The sequence below is a fragment of the Trichomycterus rosablanca genome, chromosome 14, assembly GCF_030014385.1.
Source record: "Trichomycterus rosablanca isolate fTriRos1 chromosome 14, fTriRos1.hap1, whole genome shotgun sequence".
Classification (NCBI taxonomy): Eukaryota; Metazoa; Chordata; class Actinopteri; order Siluriformes; family Trichomycteridae; genus Trichomycterus; species Trichomycterus rosablanca.
Window position 1 is genome coordinate 29,662,300 of NC_086001.1, and position 26,527 is coordinate 29,688,826.

Sequence of the window (26,527 nt, forward strand, 5' to 3'; positions counted from 1 at the left end):
TTTTGTACACTGTTTTTGCCCTTTTGATATTAAACTTTCCCTGATTTATATTCCGCGAGCGTCTGGTCAGTTTCTGCTTCATGACATGTTGGTATTTTAATTAAAATATAAAGTATGTAAACAATCGCGATTGTCACATTTCTAACATCATGTGAAAACGTTCATTCGAATTAATCGTGAAAATCGCCCAGCACTAAATACAGTTATATCAAATCAGGTAGTTAGAAGAAATGTGTTGGTCAGTGGGAGATACTGCAGCATCTTTCTGACACCAGCTGATTAATGTGGTCGCAAGCACAGCAGACATGAGAAAATACCTGTATGTCCATTCAGAGTTAAATTTCCTCTGCTCGAGATCCACTTTACTTTTTTTACTCGTACTTGGTTTGGACAAACACACGGTACCGCTGAGGTAACTTGTATTTACATCATTTACTTTTCAGTCGCAATTTCATGGAATTACCCGGTGAATTTAAAGTGACAGCATCATTTATTTAAAAATGCATCAGCACTTTATTTGGCGGGCCGGATCGAGAGTTTTGCCGGGCCGGATCTGGCCCGCGGGCCGTATGTTGTGCACCCCTGCTTTAGACTGTTGTAATGGGCTGTTGTTATTGTTATAAACTGAAGCTACTGTGGCACCAGGCAGCAAAAAGTTCTTTTGAATTCCTACAGTAAAATGATCTCAAAACCACAAGATTAGTACTAGAGTAAGTGTTCTTTATGGATGTCGGGGTGGCACCTGATAACAATTTGTTTTGTTTATTTTATTGCTCTTCAAAAAGTGGTATTAACAACCGAACAGACACTTCACATGAGTTTGAGATCCGATCACATCAAATTCCTCCAGTAAAAATGTCTGAAATGTATTTCATTAATAACAGAGTCGATGATCTTCTTGAACTGAGTGGATTTTGTGCATCAGAACGCGGTAAATAATGTTTATTAAACTGTAAACAGCAGTTTTACCCTCTTTAACGCTTTGGGTACCGTAATACATGGTTTAGAGGTACAGTAACATGTTTAGTGTAGATGGTGCAGTGATAATTACCCAGACAGCACAAATACGTCGCTGCTCCCTACTTAGAATGGTTGGCGTTACATAGTATTTATGTCGTTTGCATATTGGCACTACGTAGCTTTGATGAAAAAGCGCCCTTAAAACGACGCTGATCCGGTGTATCCGCGACGTATTTTCCGGCATACCTACGTCCAGCTTCCCCTTCTACGACTTTCATCCGATGTCTCCGCGATGTCTTGTTTTAATGTTTTATTTTTATTTTGTGTTTTGTCTTTTAGCAAAACTGAGTTCAAATTATGAAAGGTTTAACAATAAACTTTTATTAGGAATTAAACATTTTTAAAAATTGCAAAATTATGTAAAACATTTGATATAAAATGTTTCTTATTTTAACATACACATATAAATATATAATAACTTACATACTACTAACTTAGCCTTAACTTTAAAAAAACAGAACATATTTACAAGTATTTATATATACATAAACTATTATATATATATAAAACATAAAATAAATGTAAAAACTATCGCTGCCTTTTTCTGAGCCTGTCACTGGAAAGGCGAAGCCACTCTTTAATGATCTTCTCAGCTTCAGCCTCATTTGGAGTGGGGAGCAGCGGGTTTCTCATTGCTGATACTGAAAAAAAAATCGGATTACAAAAAGAGTAGGTATATGTAGCTGTAACATTAGACATGAGTAATAGAATAAATAGTCTCGCTGTATTAAATGAAATTGTATTCATCCCAATGACTCAGTTTCTTTTTTTTTTCTCCAGTGAACAATTTAAGACAATGTACAATACAAAAATATGAAATATAACAACCCATTCAACTAATTAGCACATGGAGGGCACAAGGCTGTGCACTTGAAATATTTCTTACACCTGCAGCACACAGTATGTGTTTTACAGTCCTTCTTTTGAGGGCAGAACTGACATCTCTTCCTCTTACTTGCCCTAGCTGGGGAAGTGGCTGTGGTAGCTGGATGATCAGGGGCTCCTGCACTCTGAATAGCTTTCACAACTGCTGCTGAGGCTTCTGTGTGGGGGACATGCTTCCTTCTTTCAATGAGTGGAGTTACAAGTGCCTTTCCTAGCTGCTCCAGGAACACCCTCCTCTTGTTCTGCTTACGAGACATCCAGGTCGGGTTGATCTCTCTCCAAATCACAAAGGCATTGTAGCAGGAAACATCAATGATGTTGTGGACTGCCCAGGGGCCAGCGGGCAGTCATTCTTCTGCAGCTATCTGTTCCAATCACCTTATCTAGGTTGTCCACACCTCCTTTGTTGCGGTTGTAGTCTAGGATGATGATTGACTTCCTGTCCTCACGATCGCTAATGTCACCATCTGCGTGCAGTGTGCTCAGAAGAACTACATTCTTGTTTTTCTTTGGGAGGTAGGAAACTGGAGTGGTGGTGGGCGTGAAGGCAAACTTTGAGGAGAAGACCTTTCTCTCCTTTGACGCAAGCAGTGCAGGTGGGAGCTCAGGCTTGTTCTTTCGAACTGCACCAACCATGGTGATCTTCCTCTTCAGGAGCTGCAGTCCGAGTTCATAAGAGGTGAAGAAATTGTCACATGTCACATTGTGACCCCTCAGTCCCTCTGTCACATCAAGCACAACGTTTTGTTCTGCATGCCTGCCGTGTTGGTCATATGCTGCTGAGGACCATGTTATTTTGCCATTTTTTGAAAGGAAAGTCTCTCTTTTAGCTTCAGGGTTTTCTTCTTCTTCTGAAGATGATTCATCATGCTCTGGGTTGTATTCCTCCCCATCTTCTTCTTCGGATACATGCTCCACTTCCTCTTCTGAATCAGAGTTGTCTTGCTGGACATCTGAGAAAATCAGCTCTACAGCCTCTTCAACGCTATAACGCACACTCATGGCTTCAGTACAGACAGAATTCTGGGTCCTGTTATCTGCAGCACCTTTATAACCTCTGGAAATAAACAGGTGGTCTTCTGAAGTCTGCGAGAACACCACCTGATTACTTCTGCTACTGATTGATCTGAGACACAACTAAAACATTGTAACATTCTGTGGGTTGTAAATAACTCTGTGACCTTGATTTCAACTCTATTTGCCTCACGGGTCATTTTGACCCGAAGACCACCTTTGTACCTTTTTTTGTACAGCTTACATGGAAATGTGAATAAAAGCAACATTTCACTTTTTCTATTGTTGGGGCCAATCTAGGAAAAGTCATACAATTTCAAGGTAAAAAAATAGCATTTAGTGGATTTTTGGGGGGGTTTTAACACAGTGGCGGGTCATTTTGACCCGAGGACAACAGGAGGGTTAATGCCATTAGACTGCAATAGCTTGTCATCTTTTGATAGAGCTATGAATTTTTGGCATATTAAACAATTCCACATGAGAATGGTAAGGCATTCATCTAGGATTAAAGACTACAGCCTATACACCATATAAAGACTACTGTACTCTGTTAATCAATGGAAGATCACAAAAATATCCATCCAGCAATGATCCTGTGGTTAGAAAATGACTACTGATTATGGTCTAGTGGACTAGAAGGTGCACAAACAAGATATCTTAAGTCAATATACAGAACTAAAAATTGTTGACAAAAATGTTTATACTTACAGACAATTGTGTCTTTCAGGTGTGTGTTTTTGATGGCCGTTTTCTCTCCTCTGCCACACCAGTTCAACTGCACAGCTAGTTGAGGAGCAAACACTTTGCCACCACAAATCCGCCACACTGTTTTTTTAAGTGTTTGTTCCCCAACCAGTGACAGTTTTGACACCTGAAGTTAATAATAATAATAATAATAATACATTTTATTTATATAGCGCTTTTCAAGATACTCAAAGACGCTTTACATAAGACAAATAATCAAAACAAATACGTACATACACCATACAAATCAAATCATAGTACAAAATCAAAATAGTACATCAACATCAAGAATAATTAAGATAAAAACAAAGAGAGCAGCATAAGACAGTTCATTAAAAATTAGCTAAATTATGAGAGAGAACAACAAATATAGAACAATTTCTTAAAATTAGACAGAAACAGGACAGATTTACATGCAATCAGGAAACTGAAAACTTTACAAGTTTTAGGATCTAGGACTTCACATTTCTGTCGTGATCTAAGTATAAAAACTATTAAAAAGAATAGCAAAAATAAAAGCATTTATTTCGTGTTGTTACAAGTTAAATGCCACTCTGAATAGATGAGTTTTGAGAAGTGACTTGAATTTGGACAGGTCAGGACAATCTCGTAGGTGTTTGGGGAGAGCATTCCATAAAGATGGAGCAGCTATGGAAAAGGCCCTGTCACCCCAGGTCCGGTGCTTGGTCCTAGAGGGTATGGACAGTAGGTTAGCCTCAGAAGAGCGAAGGCTACGGGAGGGAATGTGCTGATGGAGCAGGTCGGTGAGGTAGGATGGGGCCTGATTATGGAGAGCTTTGTGAGTGAATAGAAGAATTTTGAATTGAATGCGTTGAGCAACGGGAAGCCAATGAAGTTTTTGTAGAACAGGTGTAATATGATCACGGGAGCGAGTATGAGTAAGGAGGCGAGCAGCTGAATTCTGGATATACTGAAGTTTTTTTAGGATTTTGTTAGATGTACCATAAAGGATGCTATTGCAATAATCAATTCTGGATGTAATAAAAGCATGAATCAAGGTTTCGGCGGCAGAAAAGGAGAGTGATGGACGTAGACGTGCTATGTTTTTTAGATGAAAGAAAGCAGTTTTGGTGATGTGATTTACATGGCGGTCAAAAGAGAGGTTGCTATCAAAAATTACACCAAGATTTCGGATGTTAGAAGACGGAGACAAAGTGTCATTATCAATGGTAATTTGAAAATTTTTTGTGGTTTTTGCCAGGGTTGTAGGACCTACGATGATCATATCTGATTTTTCACAGTTTAATTTGAGGAAATTAGCTTTCATCCACAATTTCATTTCAGTGATGCAATTTGTCAGAGTGGAGTGAAGTTCAGTATTAATGGATTTGGAGGAGATGTAAAGCTGAATATCATCAGCATAGCAGTGGAAATGTAAACCATGCCGACGTATGATGTCACCAAGGGGGAGCATATAAAGAATAAACAAAAGGGGACCTAACACTGAGCCTTGGGGAACGCCTTGGGACAGTGGAGCAATGGCAGAACTACAATTGTTGATATTAACAAACTGTTGTCTGTTTACGAGATATGACCTTAACCACAAAAGGGCAGTACCAGTGATGTTGACAGAGGATTCAAGGCGGGACAGAAGAATGGAGTGATTAATGGTGTCAAAAGCTGCAGTAAGATCAAGGAGGACGAGAATATTAATTTGTCCAGAGTCTGAGGAAAGAAGAAGGTCATTTGTGACTTTGAGGAGGGCTGACTCAGTGCTGTGCTGGGGGCGGAAACCAGACTGAAATGATTCAAATAGATTATTGGAATTTAGGTGATCTTTGAGCTGTGAGGCAACAACACGTTCCAGTATTTTCGACAGAAATGGAAGATTGGAAATGGGCCGAAAGTTACTCATAATGTTAGAGTCAAGTCCAGGTTTTTTAAGTATGGGAGTAACAGCAGCCAATTTGAGTGATTGAGGGACTGAGCCAGAACTAAGAGAGGAATTGATTATCTCTGTGATAAGTGATGAGATAACTGGAAAACAACCCTTAACAAGTTTTGATGGAGCAGGATCCAAAACACAAGTGGAGCTTCGCATCCCTGTTAAGATCTCAGATAGGTCCAAATGAGACACAGGTGAGAACTGAGACAGAGGCTGGGTAATAAATTGAGGTGAGATAGGCGGAGAAACAGAGATGACAGGGGAAACTGTCAGAAAATTGTGGATATTCTCAACTTTTGTTTGAAAAAATGAGAGGTAAGAGTTACACTTGTCAACTGTAAAGGAATTGGTAGTATTGTCAACTGGTTTGAGAAGTTTATTTATTGTGGAAAAGAGAGTCTTAGGATTTGTTGATCCAGCATGTATGAGTTCGGAATAGTAAGTGGATCGGGCTGCCGTAAGAGCGTCTTTGTAATGTTGAAGATAATCAGAATAAATCTGATAATGTACTGTTAGACCGGTTTTCTTATAAAGTCTTTCAAGCTGGCGTTTACGGGATTTCATTTGGTGAAGCTCAATTGTGTACCATGGTGCAGAATGACTAAATGAAACAAATTTGGTTCTCAAAGGAGCCAGCTCATCAAGACATGAGGCGAGTATGTCATTATAGTAATCGACAAGGTCAGATGAATTACTAGACAGTACAGGACAGACAGACATCTTTTTAACAAGAGAATCTGAGAAAGCAGAGGGAGAGATATATTGAAGATTCCTGAAGGATATTTTACGTTTAGCTCTAGTGATGGGCCTAGTGACCTCAATGTCCATGATGATTGTCAAATGATCAGAGACAGTAAGGTCATGGCTGGACGGCTGATGAACTAGGACACCAGTAGAGCAGACAAGGTCAAGAGTATGACCTTTTTTATGAGTTGGAAAATGTATATGTTGTGTGAAATTAAAACACTGTAACAATTCCAAAAATTCCCTGGCAAATTTACAGTTGTTGTCATCAATATGGATGTTAAAATCACCCATAAGCAGTACAGAGGATGAGAGGGCACTAAGCTGGGTTAAAAAATCTGAAAAATCAGAGAGAAAGGAAGCGTTTGGCTTTGGCGGACGATAAACTACAGCAGTGACCAGAGGAGTAGGCCCTGACAACTTGAAAGCCAGGTGTTCAAAAGAAAGAGCAGCAGGAAAAGACAAAGTGGTTATTTTAATATCATCCCTATAGACTGCAGCAACACCACCACCTCGCCCTTCCATACGAGGTTCATCAATATACGAGTATCCCATTGGCGTGGTCTGATTTAACGTAAAATAATCCAAGGGTTTATGCCAAGTTTCAGTGAGACAGAAAAAGTCTAGTTCACTGTCAGATATAAATTCACTGAGTACAGTACTTTTTGTGTTGAGTGAACGAACATTAAGCAATGCCATTTTCAAGTGGTATTGTTGTGTAGTTGGCTGTGAGGAACGAGGAAGAGAACGGAGATTTGCTAAGTCCACTCCGCGTTTCCCATCCCACTCCGTGGACAGCGTTGTCATGGAGACTACACCGCTACTGGTGTGCAAGGCAGCAGCGCTCTGATGACGTGTTTGCGGAGCGACAGTGCGCACGGCTGACCAGAAGGATGGAATAGCGTTACCGTTTCGAAGATAAACAAGCTTTCTCCGGGAGCCCCTGTGAATATAACGAGGCCGGCGAAGGAGTCCAAGCTGTTTGATGACTGAAATACACGATGGAGTAGTGCAGTTGTTGAACTTCCTCAGCTGGTCAACGGAATAGTTCAACATCGTGCCGATCCCAGGAAAACTCATCCACCGTTCACCACCGGCCGCAGACGCGATGTAGAGTAGAAAGAACAAAAAGTATCAAAAGCACAAATAAAAGTATCAAAAGTAACATAAAAGAAATAGATCCACAAGGTGTGTAAAAAGATGAAAACGAAAAACGATAAAAATACAATAAAATACGGTAAAATACGGTAACGGTAGCGGCAGCCAAATGCGCCAGCGTCCACCATCACCATCAAGTTGACAAAAATATTCGGTAAGTAATGTACATGCAATGTACAATATATATATATATATATATATATATATATATATATATATATATTAGGGCTGTCAAACGATTAAAAATTTTAATCGCGATTAATCTCAGAATTTCATATAGTTAATCGCGATTAATCGCATTAAATAAAATCTGTGTAAATGTTATAGAAAACAAGGTTTTTTAAGTGAAATGTGAAAAGTGGACGTTTCTACACGAAGTGAGTGTGTTTTGACCCTTTTGGGGCTTCCATAGTTCATGGACTAGCGTGCTTGACTCCGGTATTCAGTGCCGTAACAGATTAAGTTAATAAAGTGTTTTGCTCCCGACAACTTGTGAATATACCGTGTATTTATTTCTTTATTATGCAAGTGCATCCCTACGACGCTCAGTTATATTATTTTAACAAACCGCAAATGAACAACGGTGGCAAGTCCGACATTAAAACGTTGGTTCTACCAGTCAAGTCTCAACATGAACTAGAATTTGCGTTAACGGCACTATTTTTTTTAATCGCGTTAAATTGAGATTGCGTTAATGCGTTATTATCGCGTTAACTTCGACAGCCCTAATATATATATATAGTGTGTGTGTGTGTGTGTAAGGTACAGTAAATTACCAATTTTTGCTTGAAGATCTTGTTTTGAAGATGGACTTCAAAGTCATTCAAGGCCTGAATGCTTTCCAGTGGAAGTCCATCTTCTTCCTCTTTATCTGCTGGTGCAGGTGGCATCTTCAGGCTGCTGTTACCCAAAAAGGGGCCTCTTTGGGTAATAACAGAAGTGAGATGCTGGACCTGGAGCTGCAGTTCCCCCAGCATCTCTAAGATGGCCCTCTCTGCTGCTGGGAAATCACATAATAATATCATGGTTATTCACACATCTTTATTAGATCAATAAATAAGACAATTAAGAATTTTATAAAATAGAATTTACTTAAACTTACGTGTGCATTGACCCGGCACTAGTCGGCCTGTAGGCAGACGGACTCTAGGTGCGTTAGCTATTAACACCAAGGACGGTATATTGGTCTACTCATAAGTATTTAAGTATAACAATAATAAGTGAGGTTAACCACAAATATAAAGTCACTGTAATTTGTGCAGTGCTGTTATCTTACCTGGTCCTGCTGACAGAATGTCACAGTGGCTTTCCAAACCAACACTTTGATTGTCTTCTGTCACTTAAGGAGAAAGGTAAGCACTTGGTAAGATTTAAGTTTGTCTTCTTAAACATGCTGAAGATCTATAGTGAAATTTTCTATTAAATTATTAAGAAACATTTTAGTTAATTGTAATGTTAATGACTGTAGAGAAACCTTACTTTGTTCTGTGATGGTGGACTGTCCATCTTGACTGAGCAATTGGATTTGTGACATCACTGAAAGCAAATAATTATGCATGGGTGATTAAACTTTTTATGAATTTGTAAGGTTATGTATATTTCTCTATTTGTTTTGATAAATACTTATCAAGCAGGGGGTTTCTATGAATAGCATATATGACAAATGTGATTTTACTCTGCTGTGTTGGTTCAGTGAACCAAGCATCCTGAATTCTTCCCTGATAGGACTGGGCCTTTGACATCACTGAAAAAAAGAAATAGGTATGTACTATATTCATAATTTAAATTTGTTATTCTAAGTTTGTTTTATTGTGGACTGAAATTAAAACTGCACTTCAGAATTTTTATTAGTTGGACAGGATAAAAGGAAAAAAAATACTGTAAGCTCTCTTAAATCTAGTCATTTCCACAGCATGTTTTATTAATTAGTAGGAGAATATCTCAGTTTCAACATTTGATATGTTTTCTTGGTACTATTTTCAATTAAAAATACAATGTAAATAATTTGCACATCATTGTATTCTGTTATTATTTATATGTTGCCCAGCATCCCAACTTTTTTGGAAAGTGTTGTAATGTTTTTATATATTTAATTTCTTCATTTTCAATGAACTTTACCTTGTCTAGATTCTGGGAAGAAGCACTCATCCTGTGACATCACTAAAAAATCATAATTTGGTAAGTACACTGTCCATTTTAAAAACCTGCTTTTTTCAATATGCGTTTATGCGTGATGTTTGAAATACTAAGCTTCTATAAATATGATGGAACTGAAAAAAAATGATTTTATTTTTCTCTGGGCATTGGTTATATTATTATAGACTAGCTTTGCACTGCTTAGTCCTCAAACAGTTTAACAAACACATTCTTAACAGTATCTAACTAATTATAGTGAATATTAACAATCTTCAGTATGAGATTTCTAATAAACGTCCAGTAATACTTGTGGAAATGTGAAATATCATAAGCTTTAAAGCCAGTGTTGTGTTTTAAAGATTTGCCAGGCTTTTCCCAGTCTTTCAAACTATATTTTATTCAGGCAATGGAATGAAAAGATTTAAGTCTTCTGAGCTATTGTGTTTCCTAAAATTCAAGGGGCCCTATAAGGTGGTATAAGTATATAAACAAGATTCAAAATGTATTTTTATTATTATTTTATCAAAATAAGGCTGAGGGTGGTTTTTTTTTTTTTTTTTTTTTTGGTGATGTCACAAAAATGCCAGGCGCATGTATGTATCTGTTCAGCCTTCAGCCATTTAGACCCATCTAGTCCAGCTCAAGTTGCAAAGAGTGTTACATCTTGGACTGCTTTTTTTTTTTTTTTTTTTTTTTTTTTTTGGGGAAGAAAAATACACTAAACTTACTACTTCTGTTTGTTCCAGGATTTCGATGGTCAGCAGGTGGTGGTGGTGGTATTGGTGGTGGTGGTAGGGAATGCACTGTTTTCTTTTTCATTTTGAGATTCTGTTTTTGAGGGCTGGGATGCCATTTTGCTTGAGACTTTTCAATAAATTCAAATGGCTTTTTAGGTCTAAAAAGTAAAAGAAAAATCAAATAGAAATCTTCATGAAGTACTACACAATGTTGTGTGACATGTTATAAAATTACTTTCGTTTTCGTGGGAAATCATTGTCTGAATTTAAATCCGAGGTCTCGCAGGATATTCTCCATTTCTGGACGACCTTGTCCAAACAATCTGTAATATATTTTGCATGCAGACAATTAAATGCATAATATACAGTCATGGGAAAAAGTAAGTACACCCTCTTTGAATTTTATGTTTTTATGTATCAGGACATAATATAAATCATCTGTTCTTCATCAGGTCTTACCATTATATAAATACAACCTCAGATAGACAATAACACATAACAAATTACACCATCTCATTATTTATATAAAAAACTAGATCAAAATACAAAAAGCAGTGTGTGAAAAAATAAGTACACCCTTACTGTTTCTAAAGGAATTAAGAGGGTATTTATCAGTCAGGTTCTGCTAATCAAATGATCTTGATTAACTGATGATTAGTAAGTGTGATCACGTCTATAAAATCAGAAGTTTTGGCACTTCTTGTGGTCTGGACCATTCAGGTGTGTGTAAACACAATACCAAGTAGGAAAGACATCAACAATGATCTTAGACAAAGAATTGTTCCTGCTGATTATTCTGGGAAGGGTTATAAAGCCATTTCCAAATCTGAAGTTCATCGTTCTACAGTAAGAAAGATCATTTACAAGTGGAAAACATTCAAGGCAGCTTCCCAGTAGTAGACGTCCCTGCAAGTTCACCACGAGATCAGACTGTGCAATGCTCTGAGAAATTGCAAAACATCCAAGAGCTTCATCTAAGACTCTACAGGCTTCGGTTAGCATGTTAAATGTTCAATTTAATGACTGTTCAACTAAAACAAAAAGACTGAACAAGTTTGGCCTGCTGGAAGGGTTTCTGAAAGAAAATGTTCTCTCTTTAAAATGAACATGACAAAACAGATTAAGTTTGCAAAGTTGCATCTGAAATAAACCACAAGATTTCTGGAACAATGTCCTGTGGACAGACGAAACCAAAATTTAGATATTTGGCCAAAATTCACAACGGCACATCTGACAAAAAACAAACACAGCATATCAGCACAAACACCCCATACAAACTGTCAATCATGGTGGTGAAGGGGTGACGATTAGGGGTTTGTGTTACAGTCACAGGATCTGGACAGATTACAGCCGTTGAGATCATTTACAAATGAATGGACACAAACCTTAGTGAACTGAAGTAATGTTGTAAAGAAGAGTGGAGTAAAATTTCTCCAGAACGATGTTAGAGACTGATAAAGTCATACAGAAAACCATTACTACAACTTATTACTAATAAATGAGATTCTACATGCTATTCATTCATGGGGTGTACTTATTTTTTCACATACTGCTTTTTCTATTTTGGTCTAGTGTTTTTATACAAATGAATGAATGAGTGTAATTTATTATGCATTATTGTTTATCTGAGACTGTATTTATATAATTTTAAGACCTGATAAGAAATAGATGGTTTTTATTATGTCTGAATACACAAAACCATAGAATTCAAAGAGGGTGTACTTACTTTTTCACATGACTGTACATACAGTACAGACCAAAAGTTTGGACACACCTTCTCATTCAAAGATTGTTCTTTTTTTTCATGACTATGAACATGGTAGATTCACACTGAAGGCATCAAAACTATGAATTAACACATGTGGAATTATATACTTAACAAAAGTGTGAAACAACTGAAAATATGTTTTATATTATAGTAGCCACCTTTTGCTTTGATTACTGCTTTGCAGTAGAGCACATCCGTTCACCTTTTCTGCGCCGCACAAAGACACGGTGGTTGGAACCAAAGATCTCAAATTTGGACTGATCAGACCAAAGCACAGATTTTCACTGGTCTAATGTCCATTCCTTGTGTTCTTTAGCCCAAACAAGTCTCTTCTGCTTGTTGCCTGTCCTTAGCAGAGGTTTCCTAACAGCTATTTTACCATGAAGGCCTGATGCACACAGTCTCCTCTTAACCGTTGTTCTAGAGATGTGTCTGCTGCTACAACTCTGTGTGGCATTTACCTGGTCTCTAATCTGAGCTGCTGTTAACCTGCGATTTCTGAGGCTGGTGACTCGTATGAGCTTATCCTCCGCAGCAGAGGTGACTCTTGGTCTTCCTTTCCTGGGGCGGTCCTCGTGTAAGCCAGTTTCTTTGTAGCGCTTGATGGTTTTTGCGACTGCACTTGGGGACACTTTCTAAATTTTCCCAATTTTTCGGACTGACTGATCTTCAGTTCTTAAAGTAATGATGGCCACTCATTTTTCTTTACTTAGCTGCTTTTTTTCTTGCCATAATACAAATTCTAACAGTCTATTCAGTAGGACTATCAGCTGTGTATCCACCTGACTTCTGCACAACACAACTGATGGTCCCAACCCCATTTATAAGGCAAGAAATCCCACTTATTAAACCTGACAGGGGACACCTGAGAAGTGAAAACCATTTCAGGTGACTACCTCTTAAAGCTCATCAAGAGAATGCCAAGAGTGTGCGAAGCAGTAATCAAAGCAACAGGTGGCTACTTTGAAGAACCGAGAATATAAAACATATTTTCAGTTGTTTCACACTTTTTTGTTAAGTATATAATTCCACATGTGTTAATTCATAGTTTTGATGCCTTCAGTGTGAATCTACAATTTTCATAGTCATGAAAATAAGTCATGAACTCTTTGAATGAGAAGGGTGTGTCCAAACTTTTGGTCTGTACTGTATAATGTACATAATATAGATAATGTTTATCTAATCAATATTCTTATACATTTTAGATTACCTGAGCTGTAAAGGATACGAGCTTGGTGCTGTGTCCATCCTCTGCTCACATTTGGGACCTCACTGCCTCGGATACTCTTTAGAAGTTTGGCTTTGTCTGTGTATGGAGGCCACCATGATATGCCCTCATGGTACCACTCTGCTGCCACCGGGCTTGTTGTTCCCTCATCCACAAATTCAACCAGTAGGTACATTCCTATCATACAGGGATCTATCATGCTACTCATATGTCATGAAAACTATAAAAAAAAATAAACTTGATTATGAAGAAGAAAATTTTAAAAAACTCAGTGGGGATGAAAAGGGAGGTTCTGGTAGCAAATTTCTCATGAACTGGTATGCAGAAGGGGAAAAGATACAAATTTCATCTTATATGGCAAAACAAATGCCTTCTGTTTAACTTCTGAAAATTTGCAATATTCAGTGGCCCCTGAGACCTTGTCTATTAAGTAGATGCCAAGTGTGGCTGAGGAAAGAGGGTATTCGAAGAATGATTCCTGTTCGAGAAAACAGCAGTATGCAATGTAGACCTCATTTCCATGGGAGAAAATATTTTTCACTCTGGCAACTTTGTTGTTGATGTAAATAAAGCTGTTGGCTTCATCTAATCTCAATGAGAAACTCTGTGTCCTCAGTTCGCGATACTGACTGGCTGTTTGGATGGACCTGGGAAGTGGACCACATGCATGAACTTTGTATAATCCCATTCTTTTCCTATTTCGATTCAGTTTTTTGGGCCTCTCTGACAGTCTTCTAATGACCTGACTGAGTGGGAAGCCAGGTTTTCTAATTAGCTTTTTAATCTGGTGAAGGAAAGATTCAAGTTTAAATGCACTGAAATTATCGAGTGCACCATGTATTTTTACATCTTGTGCCAAGTGAACAAGGTTGTGTACATTGTAAGACATGAACTTTTCCCCATAGAGCTCTTGAAAGTGCTTCACAAATAAAACCAAAATGTCATTAGCATACTCAAGATGGTCTCGGAGTAGCTGTTTGCTGGATAAAATGAACACTCCCACAAAAAGTAGAAGAAAGTTTTGGTATGCTGTTGTAATGAGTGTGCTATTTAAAAGAACAGGCCCACTGTACAACAAAAACTGCCGGAACTCAGTAGCTTTCCACCTGTCTAACTCTCTTACAGACCTTGGTTGTCGCGAGAATTCCAAGGGAACATTTTTACGGATTTGCTGAAGTCTGCTTGAAAGGTTGTCAACAGTAGAGGCAGGCAGTCTGCAGGACAAAGGACCCCGTAGCCACAACAAAAGGAGCCTGCGCATAACACCAAGGCACACAAGGTGCATATAGTCTAATGGAAAGCCTGTTACCATTTTCAGTGATGTTCTTTGCAGTGGTGTGGGACCATGATGATGTTCTTCATCTATTTGAGCCCTGAATGACTCATCTGTTCTGAGTAAAGCATCAATTTCAGGAAAAACAACTCGATTCTCAATATACTTCCCCTCTTGGGTACATTTCCCACAGCCACTATAGCCAGAGTGACCGTTTATGTTTTTCACAAAGGCACATGCCGGAGCATCACAAACTACTGTGCACAGCCTTAAGTACAGGAAATCTCCTTTGTAATTAAATCCTTTTTCCAGATTAGAAATGTCTGACACAAAATCTTCTAGGAAGGCATCCAGGGATCCTGGTTTTTGGTTGCCACAAAACAAACCTATTATGACTGGGTCATGTTTTGGAAGATTTTCAATAATTCCTAGAATTGGCCAAAACTGTGTGGTGGAACTCTTGAATAAAGGTAAACCATCAATATTGACCTGGAGGTTCAGAAGGTGTGTTTCTTTTATGACATGCTTGTGTTCTTCTAAGAGATGTGTAATAGCTTCAAGCACACCAAAATGGTAATACTGTCCCCCAGCAATATCTTTGCAGGTCATTTTTGTAGAACGAACAGTTCCAAGCAATGTTCTTGCATCATGAGGGAGTTTTGGGTGGTAATCTGCCAGGATCTTTAGGAGACTGTTTAAAGCAGAATGTGTAACATTTTGCTCAACAGCCCATGATGCCAGTCTACTATGCAGAGAGGCTTGGACTTCTGAATCTGAGTCTGTGTCTGATTCTGTTTCTGTGAGTTCAAAGGCATCAAAAAATTCCTCGTTGTCCTCATTGGACAAACAGTCTTCAATTTCCTCAGTATTTTGTTCCTGCCTTTGATATGGACTCCCACAGCCCAGTTCATTTACGTAGACAGAAATTAATTGTTCATTAACTCTGGCTTTGGATTTTCTTCTTATTGTCCAATATGAGGGTGTTGTGAAAGCCATACTGAGAATTTAAAAAGACCAAACATGAAACATAAAATAAATGTTTTAAACAGTCTTCTGTTCCATCTTGACAATGGTTACTTACTGGATGCAGATGAAAAACTTCACAGGATAATCACAGAATTGGAAATCTGTTTTAAGAGAAATATATTAATTATAACAAAAACTATAGTATTACTTATGTCATGCTCCGTTACTGTAGAACATAATTGTAGAACTTCACTATTTAAGTTATAACTCAAGTATTTCAAGAACAGAGTCATAATATTTCAAGATTAAAATAATTATTTTAAGATTAAACTTAAAATTTTGAGAATGTGAAATCACTGTGGACTACCCAACAGCATTTGATGGTAGTGTGTGAGGCACACGGAAACATTCTACTAAAAGGCTCAGGTATTGAATCGGCAAAAGAACTGGATTCTAAAATAAATTACACATCATTTACTGATGTTTAATCACAAACCTGACCGAGGAAAGTGTTAGTAATATTATCAGAAAACCCCAATGCAGCCCTAAAGATGGTCATGTGTTTTTACGGTTAGAATTTGGATTCTGGTAGTCCAATGACGCTCTAAATATTATAACTATTACAACTTTAATCTCAAAATAATTATGACTTTGATCTCATTACGATTTTAAACTTTACATTTTTTGGTCACCATCATAAATATGACTTTAGTATTAAATATTTTGATAATCTTGAAGTAGAGCTTAATCACAAAATATTATGTCTTTCTTGATATCTTTTATTTTGACCCTAACTGACCCTAAAACACTATTTCAATAAACTTCTTCAGTTTGTAAGTTTTGTTTGTTGTAATGGGATTGATGGCAGACGTGGGTGTGGTTAGACCTGTAGCCCCCCTAAAAAGTGAGAAAAAGAAAGACGTGTCTGTTATATTTAGGGTGGACAATGTGTATTTAACTGTTGTGGATAACATACTAGTCATAATTATTTTATTCACTTGGGCCAATCCATTAAATTATTCTGGAGCATTTTCTGAATGTGCAATGTGTTCCCAAAACATTTTAAATAGTCTCTAACAAAACATAAAGATTTGATTTGTTTTATCTGTGATGAACAAGTAAACGTAGATTTATTGTAAGAGGTTTTGCCCAGATGGGATTCCACAGCGCTTCTTCAGATATAGGCGCGCATGTTTTCTAAGCTCCAGCGCATCTGTTACTGATTGACGCGCTCTCCCTCACCAAAGCTCACTAAGTGGGAGTGATCTTGGCTAATCGCCTCTTTGGCTTCCTCCAAGTCCCTGCTATTGGTTTGCAGAAGTGTCAATCACTTCTTCTGACCCAGAGTTGTAAGCGAATCCCTGGCCAGAGCGCACTGCACATAACAATATTGCATCTCAATTTTTTTTACCCTTTTAATTAAATCACAAAATACAATATATATTAAAATGTAAAAAAATATTCGAACATTTTATATTATTTACATATTTAATTTGCATATGGGACATCAATTTAGTCCCGCCCTCAGCTCGCTGGTCCGATCGGCGTAATTTGGTGATTGGTGGTTCTGGATGTCAGTCAGATCTTTCTCTGAAAGTAGGCGGTTGTTGTCTGCAGTGAGCTGTAAACAGTTAGTCCACGTGTGGGAGCAGAACGGGGGATGCTCGTGGATTTGTCCTCCTCTGTTATCAGTAGTGGCACGTAATTAAGCTTTAAGAAATGTCGGTAATGTGTTAAGTTCTTGTTTAAATGGTAATTGTCCAGTATATGTCAGTGATATTGTGCTGAACGTGAGCAGCTCAGCTGTTTAGCCTGTTGGAGTCAGACACGTTGGACATTTAGTTTAAAGTGTGTGTTTAAACTGTGCCTAATGTTTTACTACTGAACATCTTAGAGCTTAAGAGAATTTACAGTGTTCCGTTTTGTTGGTGCTCGATGGTCAACTAATAAATCACGACTCTGAGTCGACTCAGTGTTAACCACGGCACGGCGTAGAGGAATCGACTCCTCTGGCGATCGGTGTAGAGGAATCGACTCCTCTGAATTATATATTTCGAGAATTAATGAAATATTAAACGTTTAATAATGTTGTTCCTCTCAAACTGAAAATGAAAAATATTGTTTGGTATTTTATTTACCACAACAATCCATCTGTGTTAGCCTCAAAGCTAACTCAAGTTAACCTGGTTAATCTAAAAAGATTTATTTTATTCTGATTAATATACCGGTATATTATATTGTTTTGTCACCCATTATAACATATTAATTTTTCATATCTTGTGTTTTATTTTATTTATTTCTTACCTCTAAACTCCTTAAAGCCAGAAATAACGAACTGAGGGTGAAAAACGGCTTTTTATACCCTCAAACTGCGCGAGACTGCGAGCGCGTGCAGTCACTTTCACACTTTCCCGCCGCCCTCCTCAGGGTGTTCAGTCTAGTAAATATCATCAGCTACACTGTATGGACTAAAGTATTCTTTTATAACACCCCATTCTAAATCCATAGACCTTTATATATAGTCTGTTCCCCTCTGCAGCTATAACAGCTCCCATTCTTCTGGGAAGGCTTTCTACAAGAGTGTGTCTGTGGGAAATGGATCAGTTCATATAGCATCTGTGAGATCAGACAGTGATGTTGGATGAGAGGACCTGGCTCACAATCTTCATTCTAGTTTATCCCAGCAGTGTTTGAGGGGGTTGAGGTCAGAGCTCTGTATGGGCATTCACTAAGTGCTTGATTTTATACACTATATGGACAAAAGTATTGGGACACACTTCTTAATCACTAAATTTAGGGGGTTTGTTCAGTCCCATTGCCACAGGTATATAAAATCAAACACCTAGTGAATGCCAGGAGAATGAGTGCACAGTGTCAACCCAGTTTGGTGGAGCAGGGATAATGTTATGGGGTTTTTCAGGGCTTGGTCTAGGCCTGGGAATGAGAATTCTTAATGCTTCATTACACCAAGTCATTTTGGACAGTTATTTGGTTTCAACTTTGTGGGAACTGTTTGGAGAAGGCTCTTTTCTGTTTGTACATGACTGTGTCCCAGTGTACAAAGAAAGGTTCATAAAGGCATGGTTGGGTGAGTTTGGTCTGGAAGAACGTGATCGGTCCACACAGAGCTCTGACCACAACCCCATCGAACACCTTTGCTGGGAAATGGAGAATGGAGATTGTGAGCCATGTCTTCTTGTCCATCACTTCCTGACCTCACAAATGCTCTTATGGATGAATGGACAATAATTCCCACAGACACACTCAAATCTTGTAGAAAGCCTTCACAGTGGGATGTCATGAATTCTCCTGTAGGTGTAATATGTAGGTGTCCAAATACTTTTGTCCCTATTAGGTGTATATGTAGGATTTAGAGCAGCTAGACCAAGGTATGCTTCATTGCATTTGATCAGGAGGAGAAACTTTTACTTGCTACAGGGGATGACGCTATATTTAACACGAAACAAATACATTGGGTCCTGGTTTGCTTTTATACTGGTCATATGTATTTGCAGTTGAACCAAAATTAGGGAACAAAGTGACACGTGACAAGCCTGCAAGCATAGATGTGTTGAGTGAGACGCATCGAAGGCAGTTCAGTACGCTTGGTGGTCAATAGATTCATGTGGACTCAGACAAAACAGTGAGTTTTGCTAATCAATAGTTAATAAATACATTGATTAACAATATTTATATAGCACATCAACATGTTTACATCAGTATGCATTTTTTTAAAGAAAAGAGTTACCTTGGTTAAAGAGCATTTATCCATGTATGAATGTATGTATTTATTCATGTATTTAGCAGTGGCCCTAATATGCTGTCGTAGCAAACATACCTTTCTCCAACAAAACAGTTGCATAGTGAAGACACAAGTGTGCTCGGGCCCAGAACATAGCAGTGTGCACAGGGGAAAAGGGAGTACAATCATTCTCTGGTATTGTACAAGGCAACAGCGCCTAGTGTGAGTGCACCTTTATGTTCTTAAACTTGGTATGGTTGTCAAAAGAAGTCATATCCTAATTTTTATTGATATATTTAACTGAGGGTCTGTGTAATCTTAACTTACTGACTAGTGTAAACTTTGACTTTTAAATACAACAGAAGGAGAAGAAGCCAAAATTGACTTGCAGGTGCAGAAATCTGCTATTAAAAGGGAAACATTCAAACGCCTCATGTCTAGACAGGACATGACACATTAAAACACATTTATATATCTGTGCACACACACACACACATGTGCCTTGTCCTTGTTTTTACTATGCACTTATTTACCATTCATCATAAATTCATTAAATGAATGTCTCATGAACTTAAACAGTTTGTCTGTGCTCTTTCCTCTGCGTTGTCCTGCATATAGTCTCCACCATGGTTTGTTGTGCTGCCTGGAGATGCTCCTGTCGCTCAGAGTGACTGACACACATCTTAACATTACCAGAGATTACACCAACAAAAATGAGGTAATCCTATTCAAACACTGCATTTGCACTTTTTACAAACAAAAACCACAGCACTGGGAAGCTTAAAGTTTGATTTATTTAAAGTAAGGAATAGGGAAAGGTCATTGGGATCTGTTAAAAAATATATACAGGGTGGGCCATTTATATGGATACACCTAAATAAAATGGGAATGGTTGGTGATATTAACTTCCTGTTTGTGACACATTAGTATATGGGAGGGGGAAAACTTTTCAAGATGGGTGGTGACCATGGCGGCCATTTTGAAGTCGGCCATTTTGGATCCAACTTTAGTTTTTTCAATGGGAAGAGGGTCATGTGACACATCAAACTTATTGAGAATTTCACAAGAAAAACAATGGTGTGCTTGGTTTTAACGTAACTTTATTCTTTCATGAGTTATTTACAAGTTTCTGACCACTTATAAAATGTGTTCAAAGTGCTGCCCATTGTGTTGGATTGTCAATGCAACCCTCTTCTCCCACTCTTCACACACTGATAGCAACACCGCAGAAGAAATGCTAGCACAGGCTTCCAGTATCCGTAGTTTCAGAAGACCAATCCACTTTCCAGGAAACTGTTCATCTAGGAATTCTCGGACCTGACACCCATAATGTGGTGGTGCACCATCTTGCTGGAAAAACTCAGGGAACGTGCCAGCTTCAGTGCATAAAGAGGGAAACACATCATCATGTAGCAATTTCAAATATCCAGTGGCCTTGAGGTTTCCATTGATGAAGAATGGCCCCACTATCTTTGTACCCCATATACCACACCATACCATCAATTTTTGTGTTCCAACAGTCTTGGAGGGATCTATCCAATGTGGGTTAGTGTCAGACCAATAGCGGTGGTTTTGTTTGTTAACTTCACCATTCACATAAAAGTTTGCCTCATCACTGAACAAAATGTTCTGTGTAAACTGAGGGTCCTGTTCCAATTTTTGTTTTGCCCATTCTGCAAATTCAGTGCGCCGATCTGGGTCATCATCGTTGAGATGCTGCAGCAGCTGGAGTTTGTAAGGGTGCCATTTGTGAGTAGCTAATATCCGCTGAAGGGATGTTCGACTGATGCCACTTTCCAGTGACATGCGGCGAGTGCTACGCTGTGGGCTCTTGCTGAATGAAGCTAGGACAGCCACTGATGTTTCCTCATTAGTGACAGTTTTCATGCGTCCACATTTTGGCAAATCCAACACTGAACCAGTTTCACGAAACTTGCTAACTGTAGCATGGGAGATGGGTGGTCTCGTAGGGTGTCTTTCATTAAAATCTGCTGCAATGACCCGGGTACTGCGTTCACCAGACATCAACACAATTTCTATCTGCGTGTTAACCTCTGCGACATGTCAATGGCTGTAAACAAAGAGAAGCTTGTAAATAACTCATGATAGAATAAAGTTAAAACCAAGCACACCATTGTTTTTCTTGTGAAATTCTCAATAAGTTTGATGTGTCACATGACCCTCTTCCCATTGAAAAAACTAAAGTTGGATCCAAAATGGCCGACTTCAAAATGGCCGCCATGGTCACCACCCATCTTGAAAAGTTTTCCCCCTCCCATATACTAATGTGCCACAAACAGGAAGTTAATATCACCAACCATTCCCATTTTATTTAGGTGTATCCATATAAATGGCCCACCCTGTAGACAAGAAAAAAAGCAAAAGCAGCACTAAAATAATAAAGAACAATAATGCTGCTCTCAAACAAAGTGAATTGGGGGCAAATCATTTAAAGACCACTTTTTCAAAATGACTAAATTGAGGCATTAGTCAGACTAAACACAAAAGGGACGAAATAGATCAATCACTTTGCTGCTGGTCCAACAGGTTACAAGACCCTGCAGGTAGTGCAGGGTTCCTCTACCAAGAATAAGAGCCCTGCAAAGATGGATGCAGGGTGTTAGAACTGGGCCTGGTGTGTTCACAGAGGTTTTTGGTTTTCTAAAACTGAAGGTAAATGGATTGACATAACTTGAAATGGAATGGGTGTTGACCTTGAATGAAATTGCAGCCACAGCAAATGTTGAATTTTAATCTAGCCATGGTCCACTTGGCAGTCTGTAGCATCACTGTGGCATCACTGCTCCTTCACCATGCAGCACCCAGTGCTCCTACAGTAGGTTATTAATATACACCATCAAGATTGCTTAAGTATAACTTACATTTAATATAGTAAAAGAGTAACTTTTTTATTTTTTACATTTTACTTTTATACGGTAGTACAATATTTTTGTACTGAGCATGAGCTTCCCATAAAGCCTATTATGATCAATTGTTTAAGACGTTTAACTCGCCTTGTATTTTCAGTCTCACTAACTTTTTCTTTTTCCTTTGTTATTAATTTAAAATCAGACGAGTTGCAACATAAGGTGATAGTCAAGAGAATCACAATGCCTACAGCATAATAAATAGGCTGTTTGTGGTTAATGTGTTGCATACTTTATTCAGTATACTAGCCTTATTTGTTAATGTTCCCTAAATTGACTAATTTAGTATGGGATAATTCACTAAGATGTGTTAATGCACAGATATTCAGTCTTATGCTTTAAATATTTTACCGTTTGAATGTGCATCACTCCATGCTCCACCACTGGGGTAAAAAATGTGACCCGTTGGAGTGATATTTTATATTTTAATATTTATTATTTTCACAAAACAGAATTAAACAAATGTGAAAATAATGACAGGCAATCACAGTTTATAGGTATTACCAGACTTAATTTTTTATGTGTCAAATATATGACTTAAAGATATTGCTAGAATTGAAAAACTATACAGGCGAGTCTCGCTTCAGCATCTGTCTGTGAGGAGTTTGGAGCTTCTCCCTGTGTCTGTGTGGGTTTTCGCCAGGTGCTCTGGTTCCCTCCCTGCTCCTGAAAAACACAAAGGGTAGGCTTATTGGATACACGTAATTGCCCCTCGGTGTGTGTGTGTGTGGTATGTGGTATATGTATTCCTGCTTTGTGCTGAGTGATTCCGGGAGGGCTCCGGACAAACCACCACTCTGACGGACTAAGCAGATGAGAAAATGTCTGACTGACTATCAGAATACACTGCTGTATTGCTTTTCAAAGATTATTGCCCTAATTTTAGTTTTTCTATTAGTTCAACCCTACTAAAAACAAGTTTGGCGTAAAGGACTGCCTGAAAGATCAATCTGAGGTGCTGCATGCAGTACATGTGATGTTTAAGGAACTAAACCACTTAATGTTTGGTTATTATGTAACGTGTACAGCAAATATACTGTCTTCTGTAACTTGATCTATTGAGCTATTTTAGCTGAAACACTCATTTGTTGTGTATATATTTTGTAAAAAAAAAAAACAGATCTGATGCCACTGCAGCAGGACAGTACAGCAATAACAATATGGCAGTGTTCGTCATAACCTAATTTGGTGATGTTTTCTTCACTTGGCTTTGTCTACCATTGTTTTGCTTAACAACACTCAACTTATTCTTTCTTTTCTTCCTTTTGACACAGGTTTTGGCTCGAATCTCAGCATGTACAACGGACATCATCTTATGGAGCAGCAGCTTAAGTTGTCTTCAACCTTCAAAAGTTCAAACACATCACTTCCCTGCTGTGTACCCTTCCCTGGCTTCCTGTAGCAGCCTCCCCTTGAGTGAACAGCAGAATGACTGTCTTAGAACAGAGTCAAACTTAGGAGAGTCTCCTAAATTATAGAAAAGCTCTTAGTGCTGCTAGAGCAAAATATTTCTCCTCGCTAGAAGAAAACAAAACTAATCCTACATTTAATACTGTAGCAAAACTAACTAGGAAGACCACCACTACAGAAGCATCCACACCATCAGTATTTAGCAGCGACAACTTTATGAATTTTTTCAGTGATGAAGTTGAAAACATATGGCACAAAATTAATACTATTAATCTAAACCTGAGCAATCTGATGACAAACCAACTAGATGTCAGTATAGTTACATCAGATCAGCGTTTAGAGTCTTTTAACCCTCTCCGTGAGACCAAGTTAATTTCACTAATTTCTTGATCAAAATCGACAACATGTATACTAGATCCCGTACCCACAACTTTCCTAAAACAGATACAACTCTTTTAAAAAAGATCAATTCATCTCTTAGTACTGGCTATGTCCCTAAATCATTTAAAGCAGTTATCAAACCTCTGGCAAAAAACCTAACCTAGACCCCTGCCAGTTGTCTAATTACAGACCGATATCAACCCTCCCCTTCATCTCCAAAATCCTAGAAAAGGTTGTAGCACAGCAGCTATGTTCATACCTGCATAGAAATAACATTTGTCAGTCAGGGTTTAGGCCTCATCATAGCACAGAGACAGCGCTGGTTAAAGTTGTGAATGACCTGTTACTGGCCTCTGATCAGGGTTGTGTCTCCCTGCTTGTACTGCTTGACTTAAGTGCAGCTTTTGACACCATTGATCTCCTTTATAGGCTAGAAAATATTGTTGGAGTTTAGGGAACAGCCTATTTGAGTGACCGTTATCAGTTTGTAGATGTAAATGGTGAATATTCTATGCACAGTAAGGTTAAGTTTGGTGTTCCACAAGGTTCTGTTTTAGGCCCATCTATGTACAGTGTATCACAAAAGTGAGTACACCCCTCACATTTCTGCAGATATTTAAGTATATCTTTTCATGGGACAACACTGACAAAATGACACTTTGACACAATGAAAAGTAGTCTGTGTGCAGCTTATATAACAGTGTAAATTTATTCTTCCCTCAATATACAGCCATTAATGTCTAAACCACCAGCAACAAAAGTGAGTACACCCCTAAGAGACTACACCCCTAAATGTCCAAATTGAGCACTGCTTGTCATTTTCCCTCCAAAATGTCATGTGACTTGTTAGTGTTACTAGGTCCCAGGTGTGCATAGGGAGCAGGTGTGTTCAATTTAGTAGTACAGCTCTCACACTCTCTCATACTGGTCACTGAAAGTTCCAACATGGCACCTCATGGCAAAGAACCCTCTGAGGATCTTAAAAGACGAATTGTTGCGCTACATGAAGATGGCCAAGGCTACAAGAAGATTGCCAACACCCTGAAACTGAGCTGCAGCACAGTGGCCAAGATCATCCAGCATTTTAAAAGAGCAGGGTCCATTCAGAACAGACCTCGCGTTGGTCGTCCAAAGAAGCTGAGTTCACGTGCTCAGCGTCACATCCAACTGCTGTCTTTGAAAGATAGGCGCAGGAGTGCTGTCAGCATTGCTGCAGAGATTGAAAAGGTGGGGGGTCAGCCTGTCAGTGCTCAGACCATACGCCGCACACTACATCAAATTGGTCTGCATGGCTGTCACCCCAGAAGGAAGCTTCTTCTGAAGTCTCTACACAAGAAAGCCCTCAAACAGTTTGCTGAAGACATGTCAACAAAGGACATGGATTACTGCAACCATGTCCTATGGTCTGATGAGACCAAGATTAATTTGTTTGGTTCAGATGGTCTCAAGCATGTGTGGTGGCAATCAGGTGAGGAGTACAAAGATAAGTGTGTCATGCCTACAGTCAAGCATGGTGGTGGGAATGCCATGGTCTGGGGCTGCATGAGTGCAGCAGGTGTTGGGGAGTTACATTTCATTGAGGGACACATGAACTCCAATATGTACTGTGAAATACTGAAGCAGAGCATGATTCCCTCCCTCCGGAAACTGGGTCGCAGGGCAGTGTTCCAGCATGATAATGACCCCAAACACACCTCTAAGACGACCACTGCTTTATTGAAGAGGCTGAGGGTAAAGGTGATGGACTGGCCAAGCATGTCTCCAGACCTAAACCCAATAGAACATCTTTGGGGCATCCTCAAGCGGAAGGTGGAGGAGCGCAAAGTCTCGAATATCCGCCAGCTCCGTGATGTCGTCATGGAGGAGTGGAAAAGCATTCCAGTGGCAACCTGTGAAGCTCTGGTAAACTCCATGCCCAGGAGAGTTAAGGCAGTTCTGGGAAATAATGGTGGCCACACAAAATATTGACACTTCAGGAACTTTCACTAAGGGGTGTACTCACTTTTGTTGCCGGTGGTTTAGACATTAATGGCTGTATATTGAGTTATTTTGAGGGAAGAATAAATTTACACTGTTATATAAGCTGCACACAGACTACTTTTCATTGTGTCAAAGTGTCATTTTGTCAGTGTTGTCCCATGAAAAGATATACTTAAATATCTGCAGAAATGTGAAGGGTGTACTCACTTTTGTGATACACTGTATGTATAGATATGCTACCTCTGGTTAATATTATTCTTAAACATGGTATCAGCTTTCACTGTTATGCTGATGATACACAGTTCTATGTGTCAGCACATCCAGATGAGAGACACCAGTTTAGACTCTGGATGTTGAACAATTTTCTTTTACTAAATGATATAATAAAAAATATTAGGACCACAGGCAGCTAGAAGTAAACTTTCTGATTACATAGTAACTCTGGATGGTATTTCAGTTACACCATGTACAGCTGTTATAGACCTTGGTGTGATTATTAATTCCAGTT

The 26,527-nt window shown here is 38.7% G+C and overlaps 1 protein-coding gene and 1 long non-coding RNA gene across 7 annotated transcripts; one reads left to right on the plus strand and one right to left on the minus strand.

Annotated features, from left to right (window-relative positions):
• Window positions 1–1,375: 1,375 nt before the first annotated feature.
• On the minus strand, window positions 1,376–15,728 carry LOC134326471 (uncharacterized). 5 transcript variants are annotated; one of them, XM_063008651.1, is made up of 11 exons: window positions 15,695–15,728; window positions 13,323–13,517; window positions 10,580–10,667; window positions 10,336–10,502; window positions 9,147–9,215; window positions 8,951–9,007; window positions 8,748–8,810; window positions 8,574–8,630; window positions 8,248–8,471; window positions 3,628–3,790; window positions 1,376–1,661 (listed from the first exon to the last, which is right to left on the minus strand). In XM_063008651.1, exons 2-11 carry the CDS (start codon window positions 13,513–13,515, stop codon window positions 1,549–1,551), a joined length of 1,194 nt encoding a protein of 397 aa, XP_062864721.1. In that variant the 5' UTR covers window positions 13,516–13,517; window positions 15,695–15,728; the 3' UTR covers window positions 1,376–1,548. The 5 variants fall into 5 exon arrangements, with proteins under 5 accessions (XP_062864721.1, XP_062864720.1, XP_062864719.1 ...); XM_063008650.1 differs by lacking the exon at window positions 15,695–15,728 and having other exon boundaries at window positions 8,574–8,600; window positions 13,323–13,560; XM_063008649.1 differs by lacking the exon at window positions 15,695–15,728 and having other exon boundaries at window positions 8,248–8,468; window positions 13,323–13,560.
• Window positions 13,419–24,602, plus strand: LOC134326473 (uncharacterized). Of its 2 annotated transcripts, XR_010014511.1 has the most exons (4): window positions 13,419–13,505; window positions 13,957–14,619; window positions 19,940–20,039; window positions 23,523–24,602. It is a non-coding gene; the product is annotated as an uncharacterized LOC134326473 (long non-coding RNA). The 2 variants fall into 2 exon arrangements; XR_010014510.1 differs by lacking the exons at window positions 19,940–20,039; window positions 23,523–24,602 and having other exon boundaries at window positions 13,957–15,101.
• Window positions 24,603–26,527: the final 1,925 nt, after the last annotated feature.

Excerpts from the sequence above, each read along its gene's own strand:
- LOC134326471 (XM_063008648.1), bottom strand. The coding sequence starts at position 13,548 with ATGAGTAGCATGATAGATCCCTGTATGATAGGAATGTACCTACTGGTT. Across the intron at positions 8,811-8,950 it reads GTCCACCATCACAGAACAAA|TGACAGAAGACAATCAAAGT; the intron begins GTAAGGTTTCTC and ends TTTCTCCTTAAG. Across the intron at positions 8,472-8,573 it reads AGTGCCGGGTCAATGCACAC|CAGCAGAGAGGGCCATCTTA; the intron begins GTAAGTTTAAGT and ends GTGATTTCCCAG.